The sequence below is a fragment of the Monodelphis domestica genome, chromosome 1 (assembly GCF_027887165.1).
Source record: "Monodelphis domestica isolate mMonDom1 chromosome 1, mMonDom1.pri, whole genome shotgun sequence".
Lineage (NCBI taxonomy): Eukaryota > Metazoa > Chordata > Mammalia > Didelphimorphia > Didelphidae > Monodelphis > Monodelphis domestica.
In genome coordinates this window covers 268,816,654-268,842,312 of record NC_077227.1, presented here as the reverse complement: position 1 = coordinate 268,842,312, position 25,659 = coordinate 268,816,654, and the positions used below count along the sequence as shown (strand labels likewise).

The 25,659-nt window shown below is 35.6% G+C and overlaps 1 protein-coding gene across 2 annotated transcripts in view; it reads left to right on the top strand.

Moving 5' to 3' along the window:
- RTN1 (reticulon 1) overlaps positions 1-25,659 on the top strand; it is a 285,745-nt gene that overhangs the window by 140,881 nt on the left and 119,205 nt on the right. For both annotated transcript variants that reach the window (XM_001377156.5, XM_056810836.1), the window contains exons 2-3: positions 1,004-1,774; positions 7,638-8,429. In XM_001377156.5, coding sequence (XP_001377193.1) covers positions 1,004-1,774; positions 7,638-8,429 — 1,563 coding nt within the window. The remainder of the gene's footprint in view (positions 1-1,003; positions 1,775-7,637; positions 8,430-25,659) is intronic.

The window sequence follows — 25,659 nt, the reverse complement described above, 5'->3', positions numbered from 1 at the left end:
ATTATAGTAATCTGAGGCAGAGTTTTGGCACATTGTAGATTAACAGGAATTGTGCAAGGTTCAGGTGTATTGTAGACTTCATTACTTTTGAGCAGTCAAAACCTCATTCAGGAAGCCATTGGGCTAAGTCATAGATGGAAAAAGGGAAGAGTAATTGTCTCTTATTTTGAGTTCTCAAGTGAAGATCAAATGAGATATTACTTATGATATGTACTTATCAGAGTGCCTGGCACATAGTAGACAGTATAGTAATATTAGCTATTATTATTAAGGGAAGGTAACTAATTATTGGGGCAGTTTTAAAGGGGATCATTAGTCCATCTACTAGTATCAGTTGAACTGAATGACATGTCACTTCTCCCAACTGAAATTCCTCTTAATTCCTGAGTTCCTCTGATTTTATACCAGATAATAATATAAGCAAGGGTAAGTAGTAAATATGTGGCAAAGATTGAGTAGGCATTCAGCCCTTACTACTTTTTTTTCCCTTAGCAATTTGGAAAAGGAACTGATTTCTTTGAGACCACATCTTTCTTTTTCCCACTAAAATGACCAGCAGTATGACCTTCCTCCACACCTTTGTCTCTAATCTGACCCTCATCCAGAGAGGAATCTCTAATTCTTTGAATATACAGAATTTTGCATAACACTGGGATATGATTCAGTTGTCAGGCTATGAGTTAGTATTTGGAAATCATGTTTTTGTTTCTGTCCTAAAATGAAATAAAGATCTCCGTGTGCCTTTGTTCCAATCAATTACATTTTATTCAATTAAATTTGAATCAACAGAGATGTAAGCATTTCCTAGGATCAGAAGAATATTTGTCATTTTCTTTGCATAAGTGATCAAAACCACAAACAACAATGTTTGGAATAGTTTTGAGATTCCCCAGAAGAAGGGTATATGTGCCACCACAGAACCCTTGCTTTTGCTAACAGACAAACAAAAATGAGTTAATCTATTTGTTTGACTATTGCTAATTCCTGTTGTTTTGATTTGTAGGTGTTGCAGATGAGCCTTATGCTAGAGATTATACTTCTTCAGCAGCAGCAAAAGAGGAAGGAGCCTTTTATACATCTTTGATTTCTGACGTCCATTGTTCATCTCAGCAGGATTCTATGTATTTTACTGGAATCCTTCAGAAGGAAGACAATCATACTACCAGTTTAGAGAGCACTGAGGAGCTGAATGCACAAGGCCCTCGCTTGCAAGATGCATCTGGCTTGGAGTCTCATGCTTTATTTAGTTCTGATTCTGGAATAGAGATGACTCCTGCAGAATGTACAGACGTGAATAAGACCATAGGAGATCCTCTAGACCAGATGAAAGCAGAAGCTTATAAATACATTGACATAAGTAGGCCAGAGGAAATAAAATGCCAGGAACAATGGGAATCAGGCCAGGAAAACAAGGATTCTGGTTTTAAGAATGAATGTGCTGAAGCATCTGTAAAGTCGGAGTGTACCCCAGAAGCAGAGACACAGGTTCCTATGGAGGTAAAGGGGGTCAAAGAACATTTATTGGAAGAATCAACGTTTGCACCCTATATAAATGATCTGCCTGAGGATCAGCACTCTGTCTCCCTGGTTACAGCACCAGTCAAAATCACACTGACTGAGATTGAACCAGTTGCTGAGACTTCTGCCCAAGAGAAGAGCCCAGAGAAACAGGATACTCATCTGAAATCAAGTCATGAAACTGTTCCAACAGTCACTGTCTCAGAACCAGAAGATGACAGTCCTGGATCAATGACTCCACCATCTTCTGCAACAGGTAAAAAAAAAAACTTTAAGAAAACCATTCTGTAGAATTTACACAATAAATGAGTTATAAATGTGTTCACATATTCCTTTAAATGAAAAGTTCTTAACCTTTTGTATCATTGACCCCTTAGGCAGTGTGAGTTAAACTTCTGTGCCTCTTAGAATTACATCTCATAAAATAAAAAAAATATGAAGGATTACAAAGGAAACCAATTCAAGTGAGATGCTATGGTATATATACACCCATATATACAAACACATAAACATACATATATAGGAAATTCATAAACCCTCTGAAATCTATTCAAAGATAAGAAAACTGGGGATGCCAAGTTAAGAACCTTTATTTTAAATAATACTTAATTTACTAGATTTATAAGGGGTTGGAAATACATCTATTGCACCAAAGTAGAAGACCTGGAGTTTGCTTCAGCTCTTCCGTGTTGATTTATACAAAACTTTATTCTTTATTAGAGAGGAGGATCAGAGAATGGACCATCAAAAGTTGAACTTCCAACGTATATGTACTGTTCAGGGCAGGGAGGGATGCCTGGTATATTTCTAGGTTAGGTGTTGTTAACTCTCTTTTTGTATGTCATAAACTCCTTTGCAGGATGGTAAAGGCTACAGACCTCTTCTCAGAATCACATTTTAAATGGACAAAATAAAATGCATAGATTACAAAGGAAACTTATTATATTGAAATTGTTGCCATTTTTTTAAGTTTATGAACCCCAGGTTAAGAACCCTCCTTCTAGGTTGCTTTACTGAACCCAGCAATTGCAGTGAAGCAGCAACACAAGCTGGGCAGCTTATGAAGTGCAATGGATAGAGTTTTAGGAAAACTTTTAAGAAAATGCTTTCCCTGAAAATACAGTATTCTCATCCTCTTTTGAATTCCTATACTACTGATATAGCATTTATAGCATTGTATATTTAGTTATTTGTAGCCTTCTCATATCTCCTCTATGAGACTGCAAACTCCTTGAAGACAAGAGCTGTGCCTTGTACTTCTTGGTATCCTCCAAAGAACCAGCACCATACTATGCACATTATGGTGATGTTTCCTTAAAATGTGGCATAATTCAGAAAGCAGTGGTATCTCTTCAGCTTGGCTCCCTTGCTGATTAATTGTTGCATATTGTGTCAGAGCACTCTATAGATAGGGCTTAATTGGGAAGGATCTCACAGGATCTGATACTATTTTTAGAGCAAGAACTAGGAATGCTAGGTCAGAATAAGAGATAGAGAGAAAGCAAGAGAGAGAGAGAGAGAGAGAGAGAGAGAGAGAGAGAGAGAGAGAGAGAGAGAGAGAGAGAGAGAGAGAGAGAGGCAGATAGAGAGAGAAAAAGAGAGAGAGAGAGAGAGAGAGAGAGAGAGAGAGAGAGAGAGAGAGAGAGGCAGATAGAGAGACAGAGAGAGACAGGAAGAGAGACAGAGACAGAGAGAGGGGGGGATGGAGAGAGAAGGAGGAAAAAGAGGAGGAGGAGGAGAAGGAATGATTACTCCAAAGGGCATATTAGTGGATCTATGAATAATCTAGACGTTTAGCAAGGTGTAGAGAGTAGTGGTAGCCTTTCATTTGTGGAAACTCTGCTTCTGCTTTGGAATTTATGGAAACTGATTTGGCCTCTTTTGTAAAGGTGACTAGACTCTGAAACAAAACCCAGCAGATATAGTCTCTGCTTCCTGTTTCCCTTGTTCTCTCAGTTGCTCTGGGGGTGAAATGTCAAGGATGCAGGTTTCAGTATATGATTTTTAATTTCTATTCTTTTAGTTCTGACCAGATAAGAAGTGTTTGAAAAGAAAGAAAACACCCACAAACACCTTCTTTTTTAAATTTTGAAATGTCTCTTCTCTGTATAGAAGAGATATTTGTATCAACTGATTCATTTCAACACAGCATTAGTGTATTCATTCAGATGGCTCTCTTAGCACAGACTCTTCTAGAAATGATGTCTCAAGTACTTACATTTTCTTTTCCTTTTAATTGTCATTAATCATATTTATTTGCCCAGTATCCTTTACTCAAATATTTTCTTATTCAAGTTTTCACTTATTAAACTAATAGAGTCTTAGCTCTAGATCTGGAACTTCAGAAGGCACTGTCTTGTATGATCTTGCTTTTCTTATATTTTTCTTGCTAATAGTTCCTTAATAAGTATAATATTATTCACTAAAGACTTATTAAGTGTGTAGAGCACTGCGATATTGGAGAGATGCTGACCTCTTGGAGCTTGCAATCAGTGTAGTTGAGTCACAAAAATCTGGGATGTGCTAGTAAATGTTTTTTAAAAATATGTAATCACCCTACACTTTAAAATTTAATCTGTATTATTAACATTTCATCCACCATTTCTTAAGCCTAGACAATCAACAAGACAATAAAGCAAGTCTTGATTTCTGCTGGTTTCCATAATAGAAATGTTCATGTTGAAATTTTAATAATTCACTCTTGCCTTTTGGAGTTGATGTTAGCACACCCTCCCTAGAAGACAGAAACCTAGATAACTATACTACCTTATATTACATATTCAATAAAGAAACATTTTATACGTGTGCCAGTTACTGCCCTAGGTTCTGGTGATACAAAGACAAATAAGAAACAGTCTAAAAGAAAAGAACAAAATGATATGTGAGATATAAAGAGTGCAAGATCATTGTGGACAGCAGGGAATGAGGGAGGACATCATGGAGGAGTTAGTTTGTATTTTTTTTAATCCCTTACCTTCTTAGTGTCAATTCTGAGGAAACAGTGGCAACAGCAGGGCAATTGGGGTTAAGTGACATCTAGGAAGTCTGAGGGCAGATTTGAGGCCAAGTCCTTCTGTTCCAGACCTGGCTCTCTATCTGCTGTACTACCTAGCTGCCCCTAGTATGTAGTTTTTCTCTATACGTGAGCTAGGTACATCTCCCAAAAAGTTAAATCCAATATAAATGACATGCCAGTTGTGTTTGGTCATGTGTCCTTGCTTCTCATCAACACTCCTCAAGAGTACCCTAGGCAAAGAGGGAGGCATTTTTAAGCACTCCTCCTAAGCTTCCTCTAATCCAACATCTATGCTGTGCCAAGCAGTGTGCTGAATCCTGTAGGAGAAATTGCGTGTCAGCTTCATGGTGGGGAGGGGCAAAGAGGGAAGGGAAAGAACATGAATCATGTAATCATGGAAAATATTCTAAATTAATTAATTAAAAATTTGCCATTAAAAAAGAAAAAAATAGTAAATTCTGTAGGAGAGGAGATTTTTAAATAACCACAGGTCTGGGAAAAGTGGGAAAAATTGATCCCATCCCTAATTAGACATTTCCATCCAAACAGACTGGAACTTATAGATTTGAGAAAGACAGCCAAGTGGGGAAAAGATCTGAGTTTTAATCCATCCTCAGGTACTTGTTGGCTTTGTGACCCTGGGCAAGTCACTTCACTAATTCCTGCTTCAGTTTCCTCATCTGTTAAATGGGGATAATTATTATTATATGCTATTATTTTATTATAATATATAGAGTATATATATATATTATTGCATATAATAATTATTATTACATGCTAAGTTGGCACCTACCTCTCAGAGTTGTTGTGAGGATTAAATGAGATAATATTTGCAAAACATTTTACAAACTATAAAGTGATATGTAAATATTTGCTATTAAATTTGAATCCTTAACTGGTAAGAAAGTATAGCCAGTGGTGTCATCTACCCCCACCTGAATTATAGCTTTGTTATTAGCATTCTAGCATCATACATATGAGATACTTCCATCTTTTCCACTCCAATTCATTAATTCCTTATACTAATCTTCAGGCTTTGAAAGAAATGAAAAATAGGCTATTCAGATAGTTTAGGCAAGGAGGATGGATGGTGGGACGGAAAAAAAAACAAATGGATATGGAATCAAAGGTCCTGGGTTCCAATCTGCCCCTTGGGATCTATATGACCTTGGGCAAATCACAGCATGACTTTCCTTATATCTAAAATGAAGGACTTAGTGGTACCCTATGCTCTCCAAAGTTCTTTTCATCTCTAAAATTATGATCCCTGCACATTCAATGCCTTGATACAAAGCCAAGCTGAGTCAGCCTTCTGCCCCCAAACACATTAGGGTAGTTCTAGGCTAGTTTCATCTAAGGATTACAAGATTTCTCATAAAGACTTGGGATATTCTTCATCAGCATCTGAGTTGGGCTAACCGCTAGGGAATAGACCAATAACATTTCATGGGAGTATCTTTCATTGTTCATTTGTAAGAACTGGTAAATGTAGGAAAATGGAAATTTGTTTATTTTTTAAACCTTTACCTTCTGTCTTGGAATTCATACTATGTAAGGCTTAGGCAATGGGGGTTAAGTGACTTGCATAGGGTCACAAAGCTAGGAAATGTCTGAGGCCACATTTGAACCGAGGAGCTCTTATCTCTAGGCCTGGCTCCCAATCCACTGAGCCAACCAGCCCTCCCCCCAAAAAGGTAATTCTTGCTAGGGACCTGGCCTGATTTATAGGAACAGTACAATTCTTTCATTCACATTGCCCCAAATATTTGCATTTTACAGTACCAAAATAAAGCAATAATTAAATTCAGTTTGACAAATTAATTTAGTATCCATTCTGTACAGGACAAGAGAGAATGTGGGGTAGTGAATAAAGAGCTGACCTTAGAGTCAGAAAGAACTAAATTCAGAGTTTAATTTGGTCATGTTTTGTGATTGTGGACATATTACCTGACCCCTTGGTGCCCCTGTATAATTCTCTAAGACTTCAAGTTATAGAAGAGTCACTAATCTGAGTCTGTGAAGGGATTTCTACATCATAGTTCCCAACACTGATGAAATCATTGATTTGAACAAAAAGAAAATCTACAAGGCACTGTTTTTATCCTGTTGATATCTGAAAACTTGTACCTGACAGCCAGAAATCACAAATATTCAAATGTCAAAAAAGTAGGTTTGTATCTTGCCTCTTCTATTTACCCCTTTATGATGTTCACCTCAGTTTCCTCATCTGGTAAAGGAAAGCATTGGACCAGGTGACCTCAGCACTTTCTTCCTCCCCTGATCTTTGATTTTTTGATAAAATAAATTTGTCCCTTCTTTCTAGGAGAAGAGGATAAGAGTCAGATTAAATAAAAAGAAAAATAGTTATTTTTATATTGATTAATTTTTCATCCTTTGTTTCAAGGCCCAGAGCATTAGTCTAAGACTTGTTCTCTGCTCAAGCTTTTCACAAGTGTGTGTATATGTATATATGCATACACATATGTATTTCTGGTAGATATAGCTCATTAGCATCCATATCTCTGAAAGATTCTTCAGATAGACAACAAAAAGGACCGTGAATTAAACATGAGGAACAAAGTAAGCTGGATTGATTTTAGGAAATTTTAGAGTTGCTTTAATTATGGTTTTAAAGTTCCATTGTTTCAATAAATTTTATATTGATAATGATAAATTGAAAGGTTGTGACAGATTATATTGTTAACCAGGACTGCATCATCAATATTAAAATATCTTCTCCAAAGAGAAAAAAATACAAAGTAAAATTTTTAGATATTATATACCACATTAAAACACACAAAACTAAAGTTTACTTTGTAAGAAATCATTAATCCTGGGTTTATTTTTAATATTTTAAATTAATTGAATATTTTAATAGTCAGTTGCCTTTAGAGAGACCTAACAATAATTGGACCATAAAAGTAATTAGCTTTTCAGTCTAGGTGGCCTGTCTCTGTGCCTAACCTTGGAAACAACCTAGATTTTTGTCTGCAAGATTGTTTCTAAAAAAAATAACAAAGCATCTTCTCTAATGAAATTTTGTTTCTTCTGTCTGTCTGTCTTTGTGTGTGTGTGCCTTCTCTATTTGTTTTTGTAAAAACAGAACCATCTGGCTCAGAGTCCCAAGGTAAAGGCAGCCTCTCAGAAGATGAGCTTATCATTGCCATCAAAGAAGCAAAGGCAGTATCTTTGGAAGCCACTGAAAGCCCGCAGGAGATGGGACAGGTTCCTGATAAACCAGAGCCCCAAAACAAGTCTGGACCACCAGGTGCTCCATGCCCTTTGGACCATGAAGTTAGCAGTGCTGAATCTGGTGACTCAGAGATAGAACTTGTCTCTGAAGATCCTTTGGCTGCAGAAGAAATGATGCAGTCCACCTATATGACTTTTAGCCATATCAGTGGTCCTCCGCCATCTCCTGCCTCTCCTTCTATACAGTACAGCATCCTGAGAGAGGAACGAGAAGCAGAATTGGACAGTGAGCTCATCATTGAATCTTGTGATGCCTCTTCTGCTTCTGAGGAAAGCCCTAAAAGGGAGCAGGACTCTCCTTTGATGAAACCCATAATCATGGACATTATCCAGGAGGAAAATGGTTCCAGGACAGAGAACCTTGGAGCTTCAGAATATGATGAGAGCAACAGTGCCAAGGAGAGTAAAATGAATAGGCAAAACCTGGCAGACTCAGCATCATACCTGAAATGCTCCTTTGTTTCCCCCCAAATCAGCACTGAGCTCCCTATGTCTGATGGCAGAACTGAAGAAGTAAAGGGGAAACTATCCCAGAAGACAACAGCTGATGTGACAGGTGTTAATCAGAGTAATCTGCCTCCAAAGGACTCTGGGCAAAAAAGCTGGTCCTCGCTCCCATTGCTGATTTTAAATAAGCAAAAAGGTAATTTTGAAGCCTTTATGATTTAATTAGGTTTGTTTGCTTGGATTGCCTTCTCTTGTCCCCCTAAAATTCAGTATTAAACAGATGGGGTTATTCTTTTTCTCCCTCACCTTCCCAGATCAGAATTATAGGCTAGTTATACAATTGACTAGGAAACAATTCCAAGGAAGGGGACAAAGAAGAAAAAAAATTTAAATTCACAGCTGGAATTTGGGTGACTGAATCAGATGCTCTGAATGGTTCCTTTGCTGGCAGAGCCCTTCCATACATAATAATGAGTGGTTTTGTATACATTCTCAGTTTCTCTCAATGAAATAAGTAAGCTCCCTCCAGCTTCTCCAAAAGTCATGGCTGAATTTCCTGTTTTCTGTTACTTTCTAGTTCCTTCTCCATTCTCTTTCTTCCTCTTCTATCCTGGATGGTAACAATTTTCTCCCTTACAATCTCAGGACTGCTGGGTTCAAAAGTAGTTCCCAGCATTAACCAGTCTTTATTTTTGTTTTTTATCAGCCAAATAGTCTCAAGTTGACAATGCATTTTCTGACCTCTCTCCTAACTAAGAGATCATTGAGCCTAGAGTTTTGGGTCTCTGAGGCTCTGGGGAAAGATGGAGCATTGTTTGCAACTAGAACTTATTTCTCTAGGATGAAATAATACAAATCATTTCCCCCTCTAAAATAACCTATAAAGTGATTTCCTTATTTTCAAAATTGCTTACAAATCCAGAGTGTTTGAATTTTGCCATATGATCTCTCATGTATTGATCTTTGAGTGGAGATTTTGAATGTCAGTGATTAGAGAGAGATAATATACAGCAATCATGTAAGGGAAAAATTGACATAGTTGATTAAGATCTTGATGTTTTTACTCAAACACTGGGTGGATGTGGATGTAGAAATCTTTCCAATAAACAGCCTATGGACTTCACCTGGATTTCATGTTACTACAGTAAAAAGTCTAAGTGAACAAGTAAGACTTTTTGTAAGAAAAGATGGATGTTGATGCTGACCACCCATAGCATGGGGTTGCCTGCTTGAATAAAATATTAATGTAGACCTAGACAACTACAATATCGCCTCAGTTGCCTGCCCTGCTAATCTACCTGCCTTTCTATTTCTTTGGAATGAATTTGGATTTAAATAATTCCAAAAATATAAATTCATTTTGTTGCATATACTAACTTTATGCTACTAGCATCATCCTATAAAAAAATTAGGGAACCACTTTCATCCCCATCCCCTATCACTTTGAGGTTAAGCCTCTGGGTTCTTCAAAATAAAACTGGAATAAAGGAATTTTAATGGCAATCAATTTCTAGAACATAATAAAAAAAGACTTAGAGTGAACATTGTTCTTAGTTATTTGGATCAGAGATTTTGTGTGATTGCAGTGGTCATCAATTCTTCTTGTCTGATACATTGGGTAAGTGATAAAGCAACACTAGACAGGAGCAAGTTTGAAAGCCTCCTTTCTCATTGACCTTGGACTGCATTATGTAGGGGACTTTGGCAAGTAAATTCCATTTTTATTAGGCTAATGCTAAAATTAGATTCTATTCTTTGAATACTGTCTGGAGACATGCCAGGTTAGAATTAATAATTTACTAAGGATAATCTACACAGAAAAAGTAAAGCTTAGGGTAAACCACACTTAACATAAATTGTATGACATTATTATAAAACATACTTCTAAAATTAATCCCTGACTAATGCTTATTCACTGATGCATAGCTGTATATATTGTTGTTTGCAATAACATTATTGATACTAACTGATATTGTTATCTAGATTCTTAGATAGATCTGTGGTCTCAGTGTCAGTACTATTCTGGTACTGTTCTCAACCTTCCCATGTCCCATATTCTATATTCTTGTTCGTATTCTTTGTAAAGAATCCACCCGATATCCCTGTGCTCCTTTTAATGTATCAAGAAAAACAGTGTAGTATATATGTGGTATACCTGCTGTCCTTTTTGTTAAATGGCTGGACTACCTCCTATTCTGACCAAACATGTTCCTGATGATGTTTTCTTTTTTTTCACTCCTCATATCCATGCCAATATTGGTAATGTGCTGCATTTTGCAAGCATTGGTCATGCATATTTCTCCCAATATTTGAGGTACCTATAATTCTAATTCTTTTGAGAATGTGATATTACAAGATTGTGTGCCATATATTATTTTTAAAAAATAAAATATATTGATAAAAAATAAAATTTACCTTGGACTGCATTATGTCCTTGGACTCACTTTCCCTTGTATTACTATGAGAATGTTGATATTGAAGATGTATTTTTGTAGTATCAAGTAACTAAAGATCATGGAAAATATTGTACTTTCCCAAATATGGACAAAGCTTAATATTTTCTTTTTAGTCTATTTGTGGGTACATAAATGTCTATCCAAAATACATACTGCCATAATAACATAATATCCATCCATGTAGCATAATTTGGGCAACAAAGGGGGAAAGAACAACACATCCATTTCATTTTTCAGTGTGGATGATGAGTTTTGTCAATTTTGAATGACTTCTAAAGTACTTCTCAAATATGAAACACAGGCCCCTATATGTCACTGAGACCTGTTTTAGGGCATCTTTGAGGTCAAAACTAAAAATAATTTTAAATTTAAAATTTTCAAAATAATACTAAGATGATTAGCCAATTAAATATTTTTCCAAGTATATATCAGATTTGTTATTGTTTCAACCCAAATAACACAGCACAACAGAATAAATACAGTAAATTTAAATTTAACAGATCAAACATTAAATACAATAAAAACATTAAAAACAGGTTTAAAAAAGTAGAAAGAAGAATCTATCTTCTATTAAACCAGCATCAAGGAGTTTTCGAAAAATCTGTAAAACAATGTCATTCTCACCATTTGGAGGGAAATATAATTATTTTTCATACAAATATGTTATTTATGTTAGTATAACATGTTTATTATTATCATTTCAAAATAAATAGTTTTAAGTTCATTTTTCATTTCTTAAGTGGTAAAAATCAATAGATATAAGCCACATAGACAAAAGCTCTTTGAATTCCTAAATACTTTTTAAGATGGCAAAGTGGTCCTGAGACTAAAATATTTGAGCATGACTTTGCTATTGGTTTAGGTAAAGAGAATTTGCTGTTATCTGGGGCTGGGTATGAATAGTATAACATTATGATATCCATACAACTTAAGACATAATTATTTTTGACATCTTCACAAGATGAAATTTTATAGTGTCCCTTACTTACGGAGTGACTTGGGAACGTAAAGTTGAAATAGAAGACAAGATACTTTTGTGGTGGGGTGGAGGAATTAGGGAGAAACCCTAAACCAAAAGCTGGAATTATGTGACAAAGGATGAAAGGTATAATTCCTGTGACTATGAATAAGAATGCTTCATAACCCATTTAGAAGCTCTGCCTGCTCCTGTCACTTCAGACTGTGTGAAAGTTACCCAGTAGTGCCTAAACCAAGTGGAGCAGCCAGGTGGCTCAAGAGAGAGAAACAATCCTGGAGACTGGAGGTTCTCAGTTCAAATCTACCTTCAGCTGCTTCCTAGCTGGGTGACTGGGCAAGGCACTTAACTCCAGTTACCTAGCCCTTATAGTCTTCTCTCTTAGAACTGATATTTGATGGATTCTTTTTAAAAATCTGTACTTGTTATTGATGAATTAATTTAGAATATTTTTCCACTATTACATAATTCATGTTCTTTCCCTCCCCTTTCCCAGAGCCAAGTTGCAATTCCACTGGGTTTTACATGTATCTATTTAATTGATTCTAAGACAGAAGGTAAAGGTTTAAAAGAAAAAAAATAAACATATCAGGCAACTTTTAAAAAGGACTCAATATAGTCACTAAAATAATCATTAATCTCACTTTTCCCTTAAGATTTCAGGCATCCCGAAATCTGATTTTTCAGTTAGACTTGCTTTATCAAAAAACAAACAGCAAAACAAAAGCTTTTGAAATAGCATTTTATAAAAATCTTTTGCTTTTATATTCTTTCCATTTTCCCAAAGTATCCTTCTCCCTATTCCTTCAGAGAACTACGGGGGGGGGGGGGGAATTAAAGGTTTTGACTAAATTTAAGAGTATGGTCGCTAGATATTAATATATTTCAAATGAGAATGACTTTTATAGTAGTTTATTTACCAAAGGAGAAAGAGTGAAAGTAAGAAAATCAGAGAGTAGATATTTGCTCCCACTGGGTCTGAACCAGGCAGGGTTTAAGAGGCCCCAGCAAAAGGGGCCCAGAGGTAAATTAAACTAGGGTTTTAGCCATGAGGCCTCATCTGAAATAAGGGGCCTCTCTGGAGGCTAGTACCTCCGGAACAAGCCAGGGAAAGGAGTCAACCTTTTTCACTCACCCAAGTGGTAGTTCTCATAGAAAATAAAAGCAGTCCAGGGTCCTCAGTCAGAGCTCCTCCAGGGTCCTTCAAGTCAAGTTCCAAGGGAAAAAAAGCCCTCCTCACAGGAAGTTCTTGCCACTTAGAAAAACCAATCCTTTTATCACTTCCTCTGCTTTTATTCCATTTTACATGGACTAATTACAGCTAAAGCTTTGCTTAGGACTACCCTGGGGGCAGTCAGTCAATTCTGATTTGTCACTTACTATAGCACATGTGGGTCACAGACCTCTCCATACTTATGGATAAGTGGGGTGTACTTCTGGCGATTAAATCTAAAAGTGGGCAGTGGGAAGTTAATCCCATTTTTGCAATCTCCTGTGATAATTTGGGAGATTAGCCTCCCCAGTTGATCATTTGACATAATCATCTTGTACCCCTAAAGATCTTCTACTATATTGCATACTATATTCTACTATATTGCACCTTCTGAGAGGAGACTACAATAGTTAGAGATAAGAGGGAATTAGAAGAGAGAGAATGCAAACCAGTGTTTGCTAGGCACACACTTATCAAATAGTGATTTCCGGGGTGTTTATTATTATTATCCCTAATATGGTTTATGAAACAATGGATAACTGAATTTGGTTATTTCTGATTTTTCCTTCTGTGGTGTGTTCCAATGATCTAATTTGCTATTTTTTCAGCCAGTATTAAAAATATTTGATAATAATGGCTTTTTGCTATTGACTGAAGAATGGGAGTGCTTTTCTGCATTTCTTCTTTCTTTCATTTTTCCCTTTGATATTCTATATCTTTTACTCCTCCAAATGAATTTTGTTATTGTTTTTCCCTAGCTCTATGAAGTATCTTCTTGTTAGTTTGATTAGTATTGAACAGAATCTATAAATTATTTTGAATAATATTGTCATTTTTATTATATTATATAGTCCAGTTTTAAGTACAGATTATCCTTCTATTTGTTGTTCTTTTCATTTTAAGGGAAATTTTATAATTTTATTATATAAGTATTGAATATACTTTAGAAAATTGATTCCCATAAATTTTATTCCATTTGGGGGTTGTTTTGAAAAGTATTTCATTTTCTGTTATCTGAATAGAAGTACCCCCATGTAATAGAAGTTATTGCATGTCCCAAATCATGTAGTTGGATTTTATCCCCTTCCTGTCTTATGATCATTCTCCTTTCTAATGACCATACCATCTTATATCTGGTTCCAGAGTTTCCCATCATTCTAGACTACCAGCTCATACATCCTTCATCCATGATATTCTCCTTTGTGGGCACAACATTCTCTTAAATAATGTGACCCCCCTTCCCCAATGCATCAACTTCCTCTAATGACACCCATCAAGAAATCCCTATCTTTTATCAAAGCAAATATTTTTGATGTTCTGTATTGGAACTCCTTTCCCTACACTGGCTTAATATTCCCTCTACCATATGTTTGGTCCCCTATTTTCATTCTCTCCCTTTTCCAACCTTTCCCATTCTCCTACAACCACTCTTCTTTCTGAGAGACTATCATCTGTCATCCTTTTATTGTTTAACAATAGAATTGATAATGGTATGTCATCAGTTCTTCTCTATTTCCCACCTCTTCTTTCCATATTTGTGGACCATCTTTTTTTATTCAATTCTATTCCTCAAAATATACTGTTTAATATAATATATATGTGAGGTGTCTATCATAGGGTTTATCTATGAAATTTTTATTCTAGTCTTCCACCTTCACTTCTCTTCTTTCTGTTTGCATCTTTATAGCCTTGCTTAATTTGTTTTTAATTCTTTAATCATCCTTTTCTATTCTTTTTTTCTTAACCCTATAAGTTAATTGTTTCCTCTTTTTTAAAACCCTTACCTTCTGTCTTAGAACTGATACCAAAGATCAGTTCCAAGGCAAAAAGAAAGGTAAGAGATAGGCAGTCAGAGTTAAGTGGCTTGCCTAGGGTCACACAGCTATTAAGTGCCTGGAGTCAAATTTGAACTCAGGAATCCCTGTTTTTAAAATGACCTCTACCTATGGGGTGTTTTTTTCTTCACTTATCCTTTTCTTGATATATGTACATATGTCTCCCTTTAGGGTATGTAACTTGAATATTCTGCTCTTGTCAGCATTTTTTTTCTTTTGGGGGGAACATTTAACCCATTTTCCGGAGTGTCTTATCTTGTTGATTTATGATTAGGCTCCTGTTTGCAGGAAATATCATTTTGATTTGTTAGCTCTAAAAATGTTTGCTAAATAGTTTTTCACTTCCTTTTGTAACTTCTTATGCCAAAGAATAATATTGTGTTATTTTAATTTCCTTTATTTTTAATTATTTTTTCTCCTGGCTATTTGAAAAATCTGTTGTTTGCCTTTGAAATTGTTCTATTTAACCATTATGTGTCTTACAATATGAAGCACAGGGTATTTCTTTAGAGATAATTTATGAATTCTCTCAACTGAAACTTTCTTTTCTTGTATTCAGAAGTTCTTGAGAGTTTTATTACTTATTTAATGGTGGTATTACTTTTATGTATTTATTGTGTTCTTCTTCTGCACCTATGATCCTTGGGTTGTTTGTATACATCCTGTCTTTAAGATCAGTTGCTTTGCTTTGATAGTGCCCTTGTCCAGTTTTAATATTATTGATTTTGCTTCTCTTTTGTTAGATTTACCTCTTTTGTTAGATTTTTGATTTCCAATTGTTTTCAATTTCCTGTACAGACTTTATCTAATTTTTTCCCATTTGAATAAGTTTTTTAGTCAATTTAGAACACTATTCCTTGGTTACAATAATCACATTATTTCCCTCCCTCCCCTCCACCCAGCCTTCTGGCAGCCAACATGCAATTTCATTGGGTATTACATGTGTCCTTGATCAGAACCTATTTCCATGTTCTTGATGTTTGCACTAGGATGTTCATTTAGAGTCTACATCCCCAACCATATCCTTTTGACCCATGGATTCAAGCAGTTGTTTATCTTCAGTGTTTCTACTACCACAGTGTTTCTTCTGGATGTGGATAGTGGTTTTTCTCATAGGTTCCTCCCAGACTTTATCTAATAGAAAAAAACCTTTACCTTCAATCTTAGAATCAATACTTTGTATTGGTTCCAAGGCAGAAGAAGAGTTATAAAGGCTAGACAATGGGGGTTAAATGACTTGCCCAGAGTTGCACACATCTAGGAAGTATCTGAGGCTGGATTTGAACCCAGGATCTCCTATCTCTAAGCCTAACTCTTTATCCAGTGAGCCACACAATTATTATAAATAATTAAATAATATATCTTTAATATTGCATATACATGTATGTGCGTGATCTTAATAATATAATATATGTCTTACTGCACAGTCTTTAAAGAGGACTCTACCACCATGGATTCTTTTTTTTTCTTTTCTAATCTCCTAATTGAAGCTTTCTAAAAACAATCCTACATCGAAAAATCCGAGTTTTTAGCTATATTCAGGTCTAAATCTTCTTTTATAGATTTTATTTTACTTTTGAACCGGTCTGGAGTTTCTTGTGTTGTTTTTTGCTTTCTTAAGAATCCAGGAGAATTTAGCAAAAAGAAACTGAGATTAATTTTCCTTTGTTTTGTAGAATTTGTTAATAGAGCTTTGTTTTCTCTTTGAGAGTTTGTTCTTCATCCTTCCTTCTGGCATTAGGATCCATATTATTGATTTATCTGCTTTTGCTTTTGGCTTTTGTTGAAGACTTTTCTCTAGAAATCTTTGGTGTTTCAGTCTACCCCTTTCCATTATATTTCCTTGTACCTCATTCTTTATTCATGAATATATGTTCAAGTTGGTTTGCTTGACTCTGATGATTTATGTCCTTGCCCTGAGTACTGTCATGATTGAAATTTTTAAAAAGGTAAACTAAAACAATTCTTTGAGGAAGATAGCATTTATTAACAGTGATGCACATACTTATCAATAAAGTCAATAGCTTGCCTTCATTTATGTCAAAGACTTTCAAGTTGAAGATGGAGTACATTTTTATTTTATTTTTTAAAACCTTTACCATCTTAGAATCAATTAGTGGATTAGTTCCAAGGCAAAAGAGCAGTAAGAACTAGGAAATAAGGGTTAAATGTCTTGCCCAGGAAGTATCTGAGGTCAGATTTGAACCTAGGAGCTCCCATTTCAAGACCTGATTCTCAATCCACTGAGCTACCTAACTGCTCCCTGCAGTACATTTTTTTATGCATAGAACAGAACAAAAATCATACCATTGATTATGGAATTTGCAGCATCGTGGGACTAGGGAATCATGATTGACCAGGTCCAATTCTCTCCCTGTCTTAGAAAGCCTTTTTTGGAATTTCAGCACCATCTCCAAGGTGCTGATACTGAACAGGAACACCAAGCAGCCTGGAAAGCACTTGGGCATGAGACAAGGCCACCTGAAATTTATAAAGATTGGGCCTTTAAGATGGGACTAGTCCAGTTCTCAAGGATGCTACACAGATAGCATTCAGCTTCTCAGAAAGACTGAAGTTATATGAAATAACAAACATCTCTTGGTGGCAATGCTTTGCAGGTGCTGCTGAGGTGACAATTAGAATTGTACTTCTAAAACCAAGCTCAGAGATTCTCTTTAATTAACAGTGATTATGGGGAAGAGATAAGCTTCTTCATTCAGATGCATAAAGAAGCTTAGATTGTTTTTTCATGAATAGAATAATTTACAGAATGAAATAAACTATAAAATACAGACTAGAACAACAGATTTGAATATAAAATACCAAATCGATATTTGCTTCTTTCATCCTGTTTTTCATGAAAGATATATCTGAATTTCCACCCTCCTTCCTTCAAGCCCAGCCAGCCACCCACACTGCCCCAATCTCCCAGTTTTTCCTTTCCTTTTTCAGCTGAGCTGAATCAGCATCTTTTGATTTTTTTTGTAGAGTCAGGGAAAGTCAGGGAGGATGTTCCAGGAAAAATGTCTGCAGCTTTAAGAGTCTAATCTGGGGGCAGCTAGGTGGCTCAGTGAGTGGATAGAGATTAAGAACTGTTTTTCTAGGTTGCTTTACTGAACCCAGCAATTGCAGTGAAGTAACAACAAAAGCTGGGCAGCTGAGGGGTAAAGAATTTTAGGAAAACCCATATTCCTGTGTTCAAATTTAATCTCAGACACATCCTAGCTGTATGACCTTGGACAAGTCACTTAACCCCAATTGCCTAGTCCTTTCTGCTCTTTTGCCTTAGAATCAATACATGGTATTGATTGATTCTGATACAGATCATTTCTTTGCTTTTTGGCTAAGATCAAGTGATTTTAATATGGAAGGTAAGAATTTTTAATAATAATAAAAAGAGACTCTAACATGGTGCCCTAGTCAGAAGGCAGTATGTCTTCATCCTCTCCCCTTTCCTCAAATTTCTGGGAAGAGGTGTGGGATAGGACAGACATTCCAGAACACATACCTGAGACTTAGCTTGTGTCCTGGACCCTAGCACTTGCAGGCTGGTAGAGTGCTAAGAGAGCACACTAAGAATTAGAGTTCTCCTGTGTTAATTCCTCTGTTTCCCAGTTGTACTTACTCTGTGTCTGGTTCAAAAGTAGCGCCCCTCTTTTTTTTGAGTTATCAGGTTAAAGGGGTCAAGATGGCCATATGACCTCGAGCCCCTAGATTTCCTTTAAACCTTTTTTTCCGTTTAAACATTTCCTTTAAAATTTTGAAGTATAAAAAATGCTTTTCCTGTGACTGCTAAAGCACTGTGATCATAGGTAGAGAAGACATGACATGTTTTTAGCAAGTTATTGGACTTCTCAAATTCCTTTCCAGCCTTCTTATTTTATGTCTATGCTGTTACAGTAGATGAGATGAGAATGTTTCTCCAATTCCTGCTCAGGTAGAGAGCATCAGGTCATTGGATATATGGGCAAAAATCATTGCTTATTAGTGTATTGCCACTGTGCAGCTCCTCTCTACGAACCCGGCTCTCTTGTAGAGCTACCAAGAAGTAGGGCAGTGAGGTCATCTACTACTACTATAATGGATTGCTTAAGCCTCTGGCTGTGAAATTTAAGCTTTGTGGATAAGGAGAGTCTCATCCTTCTGGCTTGGTACTTCAAGGTAACGGGTAAAGAATAGAAAGAGCACTGATCCAGCAGTCAGACAAATGTGACATTGAGTATCAGCTCTGCAGTTTACTTGCTCTGCCAAATAGAAGCGGCTCGGTAGTCCAGTGTATTGAACCTTGGACCTGCAATCAGAAAGATGACTTCACATCTAGCCTCAGACACTCACAGCTGTGTGTCCCTGGAGAGTCATCTAACCTCTTGGCCTCAGTTTCCTCATCTTAAAATGAGGATAATAAATAGTAACTATGTTCTGGGGTTGTTGTGAGGATCAAATGTGAAATTTGTAAAGTGTTTCACAAACTTTAAAGGAAAATACAAATGCTAGTGTAAATTTTAAAAAAATAATGTCCAGTACTCGAAGTACTATATACTCCAAGTACTATATTTATAAGATTTATTAATAATAAAACTTGAAGCAAAGGAAAATAAAAGGCTAGGGAAGCAGAGAGAGTTCACCAGCCTCACACATGAAAAAAAAAAGAGCATCAGGGAGGAGCCATGAAAACTTATATACAAAGTAAAAGATGAATGTAAACAAAAAGGGGAAAGGAATGGCAAGCCATGAGGGAAGAATTCTGGGAGATGAAGTCCCAAGGATACAAAATTTCCATGTATACACTAGCTATTATTAATAAAGTACAGAGCATGAAAAGTGCGAATTGAGTATCAATTGTATGTGTAGTAGAAAACTTAGGGACAGAGGCAGGTAGGTAGCACAGTGGATAGAGTACCATACCTGGGTTCAAATTTATTCAAATTCCTATCTGTGTTACCCTGGGTGAGTCACTTAACCTCAATTGCTTAGCTCTTGCTGTTCTTCTGTCTTAGAATTTATACTAAAACAGAAGGCAAGAAGTTTTTAAAAGAAGAAAAAAAGTTCAGGGATAAGCAAAGTGAGCAAGGATAGTCCTTTAGTTGGATAATGGCTCAACAAATTGAGGTATAGAACATTAAGAAATAATAAAACAAAAATCCATAAAATTATGGGAAGTTTTATGAATTGATACAGAGAAAAACAAGAAAGAGTAGGAAAAATATGCACAATGACTACAACAAAACAAATGAAAAGAACAATGAGATGAACCTACACAATATGTAATTATAAAGATAATGTTTGGACTTAGAGACTTCCTTTATTGCAGAGGTAGCAAGACTTCGAGGTGGAATATTTCACATATTGTCAGATGTACTCAGTATGTTGATTGGTTTTGCTGAACTTTCCCCCCTTTTTCCTTTCATATGTTAAAATGAAAATATCACTGGGTTGATGGAAGGAAGAACATATTCTTAAACAATTGTGGTAAAAAACATAAGGTGTCAATCATAAATATAAATATATAAGCAAAAATTTTAAAGCATAATAACCCTATTTCTCACCATAGACCTACCTCCCTCTTATCCCTATGGAAATCTTTTTCAGGGGCACCCTTATGTTTCCTCTTCTGGGGCAAATCTCAGGATTCAATCAATTCATTCTAGTCCTTCTCCTACATTGAGTTTTAACCCACTGATTGGCACATAATAATAACTTAATAAATGTTCTACCTATTCTTGTACAACCCCACAATCTTATAAGAGATTATAGAAATTATTATCCCTTCTATCTTCATCACTCTCAGAGTTAAAATCTCATTTCTAGATCCCCCTGTTACTTGCTTCCAAAGATGTTCTACTGTTTTTCCTTCCCTAAAGATCTTGACTCATAAGAGGGTATGTTGTTTAGTCCATGGAATATTCATGGAGCTTTCCTCTTCCCTTCTGATTCTTTAAGAACCCTTTATGTTTATATACTTTTAGATCCTCTTTTTTTCTTCATGATTCATTTTTTAAATTTTATCCTTGAGTTCAGTTTTTTAGAGTGGTCTGTAGACATGAAACAATTGTTTACACTGTTTAATATTTTCCTGATACTTGTACTTAGTTATTTTCCTTTTATTTCTATTATCTGCAGGGTTCACAAGTCAAGTGTTTTACTTATGCCAGGAATTTTTAAAAAGAATATTTTAAATGTCTTTCTTTAGTTGAATATTCCCTATTGTCCATTGATGATAAGACAGTTTTGTTTATTATTTTCTTGTGTTGCAAACTTAAGGTCCTTCATATTTTGGAATAACATTTCATTCTTTTCTTCAATTTTTGATGGCTAGGGAATAATACTAATTATTTAATCAACAAATCAGTGAGTATTATTAAATCTGCTACATGGTAGGCAGTGTGATAGGCATTGGAAATATAAAACCAAAAAGTCAAACAATCCTTGTGTATAAGGAAATATATGGTCTATTCAGGAGAGACTGTATGTTTATAGATAGATATAAACAAAAGAAATACAAAGTGACAAAGTGATTTGTGAAGGTCTTCATAGTTGTTGGGAATTGTATAGAAGACATCATATACATAATTATATAATTATATATATACATATATATAATATAAAAGGAAAGGCATTATATAGGAGGTGGCACTTGATCTGAGCCTAAACGTAAAGTAGGGATTCTGAAAGATGGAGGTGAAGGAATAAGCATGAGATAATGCATAGTGAAAAATCACAGAGTTGGGATTTGGAGCATCATGTAGGAAGAACAGTAAGAAGGCCAGTTTGTCTGGATTACTGTCTGCATCGTGGTGAATAAATAAGGCTGGTTGGAATCAAATCATCAAAGACAACATCAAAGACAACAAAGAGCCAAATTCAGGAATTAAATTTGATTCCAGAATTATTAATAGGAGACCACTGGAGTTAATTGTATTGGGAGATCACTTGATGAGAATTATGCTTTAGGAAAAATCACTTTTTTCTGGGACAGTTCTGAAGGGCTTATGCTATTCATCTCTAGAGAAAGAACTGTTGGAGTTGGATGGTAGTTCAAAGTGTATCATCTTTCACATCAGTGTATTTATGGTATTATTTTGGAGTTTTGGCTATGTATAAGTATGCTCTTACAACAATGACTAATATGGAAGTGTATTTTGCATAATAAAATTAAACTTAAAAAAGAAAAGAAAAAATTACTTTGACAAGTGATATGGAGAGGGTGGATTTTAGTGGCCAAAAAACAAAGATACGAACTAGAGAGAAGGAGACTGATGTGAATGATGTTGTGACTGATGTGAGAGATATTGTAGAGGCAGAAATGACAAGATCAGAAACATGAGGTATGTGAGCAGGAATGAGGCATTGAAAATGATAACAAACCTGGGTTTCTGAAAAGATTGTAGTATCCTCAACAGAAATGGGGAATATTCAAAAGAGGAGGGCATGTAGGGTGAAAATATAAGTTATTTAGGGATATGTGGAGTTTGGGGTGCTTGAGAGACTTTGAATTCAAAATGATGTTAAGATTTTTCTCCTGATTATTCACAAAATTAATTTATTGGTATGGGGAATTGTGAAATTTAACCACTACAGATTTGGATTGTCAAACATGAGATTTTTCTCTGGCAACCATGTGTGAATTTCACTGATCAGCATTTTGTTGTATGTATCCAAAGTTTATAGGAAGTTAAAGAATTTTTTCCACAGTACAATATTTAAGTTTTTTGAACTACCAATTCTTTTGCTACTCTTCTGCCACATTTTCTGCCACTTCTGTATTTTTAAAGTTATAAATCTGCAGTTTTTTTAGTCTACCCCACTTATTCAGAAAAATATTCCATTGTGTGTTCTTAGTTTCCCGGTTGTCTTCACTGATTCTGATTTCTTACCCAAGTTCCATCTTAATATCTTATTTTTTAAAAGAGATGCTTACTGCCTTTGGCAAGCAGTATAGACTGGGGTTGTGGATGATGAGGGAGTACTTTAAATAATTTTTCTCCAATGTTATCTGAGAGGCTTTTACCTTGTGTGGTGTTCTTGGCTTCTTATCCCATGGATTCAGCTTTAGTTATTCTATAAGTGGATCATATTCACTTTTTATGATTTTTAGTTTGGAGACATTTGTGAAAAACATCTGCTTCACCATCTTGCTGATCACATAAGTATTATATTTTTAAACAACCAAAGGTATAGACAATTTTTTTGTTCCTGTTAAGGTATTTGGAAATGACCATGGAATATATTTTCTAGGCAAGTTCTCACTAAAGTCCTATTTTTTTGCCACTTTGTGGCTAGGAGATAAAGCTGGGTTATCAAGAGTTCTGCTTAGTAAAGCATGACTCTTGTAGGTCATACATCCCCCAAAAGGCTTTGCATATAGGTATGATGACATAGCTATGATTACATGGCTAATAAGCATCAGAGGAAGAATATGAACCCAGGTTCCTTTGAACTCCTCTTCTTACCACTTCAAAGGATGGTACATTTTATTTTTCCACCAAGCAATAGATCCATTTGTTCAGGACATATGTGTATGTAGTTACCAAGATAATGCATATTCCTATGTTCTTTCTACTGAAGTTTTCACTGCCCCTTTATGAAAAAGTATTCACTGTGAACATATTGATTGAAAGCTCCAATTTTGTTGTAAATGAAGGTACACCCAAAAGCATCCTTCATGCCTTCCCATAAACAAAAAAGGGGAAATAATTTAGCTAACTTTCATGATAGTTCTTCACCATATATTATCAACTGTCATTCTTTTCCCATAAATCTGATCATCTTACTGGTATATTTTCATAGTTCATAGTCTATAGATGTAGAATTAGAAGGGACTTTATAACTCATCTAGTACAATGTCAGATACAGTTAAGAAAACAGATCCAGAGAAGATAAATGATATCTAAAGTAACATTGGTAGTAACTATAATTAGGATTCAAACCCAGATTCCTTTGACTCTATATCTAGCATTCTTTCCACTTTTCTCATGTTTTCCTTAATTTGTTGAACATGTTAGTAGCAATTCCCTATATCCCTGTCCTTACCATCCTTGTTTAGATTCATCAGCTATACAATTATTGTTTGTACTAGGTGAAATGGGTTATATTGGGGTTTAGAGATAGATGCCAACCACAAATCCCTCTCTCATCAAAGGATGCTCATGCCTCAGTGAGCTGTTCATTTAACTTGCCCCTCTCTGTCCTTGTTTTTTGGTTTGTGATTTCAATTATTTGTGCCCTTGACATCTCTGACCTTTCTATCTAAGGTTGCCAGGAATCTAATGCCAATCTTCTCCTTCCTACCTCCAGCTAATGTCACTGAAATTCTTCCCTCCACATCTCCGCATCCTGAGCCAATCCACTGCATTATCCATTCCCATACTTTTAAAATGAGATATTTATGAAGATAGAATTGAGGTAGGAAATCACAGCTTTCAAATCAGAGTTAATAAAGACAAAGAGGTTATAGACCTTCACACATATAATGGAGAATTTTTCTTAAGAAATAGAATTTTGACAAAAGAAAATGTGATGCTTAAGTTTAAGAGTATGAAATGGTAGAAGATTCGTCAGAAGAGAAGCAAACCAGTAGATAAGGAAACAAATATTTATGTCTTTTTCCCACCAAGTGAAGCTGTTACTTGTCACATTCACCCACTAATATACTCTATCCAATTCTTCCAAAGGCTCCCTCTCTACCTTAATAATCTGTTGTTTACCTCCAGACTCTTTCTTCCTCAGTCTCTATTGTCATATCTGTTGAGGCACTCATAAATAGAATTGGAATAAATCCATAAGGATGAGATCATTCTTATTGTCTCTGGGGTCAGGAATGACCCCTGTCCTAATCTTGTTACCCTTTCCTGATGCTTATTAGCAATATATACATGACTAGAATCAAAATTTCAATAAGATGATTCTGATTCTTAGGTCATGTCTTGATGGTAATGTTTTAGTATGAGGTCATCATACTCTTAATTCTCTTTGTCCTTGACGTTTCTAAGGAAAACAGTTTTGCCTATGTGTTCCACTTTTCACCCAATCTTATCTGGACTTCAGGCTTTGAATTGACATCTCCAGTGTGGCTCTCTTCCTTTGCTTCAGAGCCCACACCTAAGAAGATGTTCCTGAGTCAACTGAGATGGAACCCTTCTTTGCAGAGGCACTGTGATCCTCTAGTTTCTATTGGTATTGACTTCACCTTGGCTAACTGAGATGATAGCTATGTGCAAGACAAGTAATGTGTTTAAAACAATCCATCATAAAAAAAGAATGACAGTAACCAGGGAATACTACAAATACAAAATATGGAACACACAGAAAATAATGAAAGAACATGAAGAGGACATTGGTAAACATGGCTACAGACATGCCGGCATCCATTGTAATATTATTGTTATAATGTAACTTGTACTTACACCAAAACAAACAAAAATAGATTTCAAAAAAGTCAAAGCAGTTTTTCTCTCAAGATGGCTACTCCAAGATGGCTGCTGGGGTCTGTGATGCAGTTTCAGTACCCCCCTTCAGCAAGCGAACCCTTAGAATTCTATGTAACTCCCTAAGTTTCTAGCTAGCTAAATACAAAAAAAAATCATACAATAAACAGACTCTTAACCTAGCTGGCTTGCCAAATAGTTAGGGTAGGATTTGGGGTAAAGGAAACACAAGAGGAAAACATATAAAAATCTGTTTTATTGTTTGGGAAGGGAAAGGAATAAGGGCATAGGGATATACTTATTCTTATTCTTAAAACTAACTAAACTATGTTACTATGAACTAAAACTTAACCAAATACCCCAATTCTCACAGAAGTCCAAAATCAAATAGAACCAGGATCTTTTGTTGTTAGATGTCCAAGTAATTTCTGATGTCCAAGTAAGACTGATGCTGCCAGCAGCCAGATACAGGGGAAAAGCTTCTTCCACAGTTTGATCACAAGGAAAATCTTCTTAAGCCTT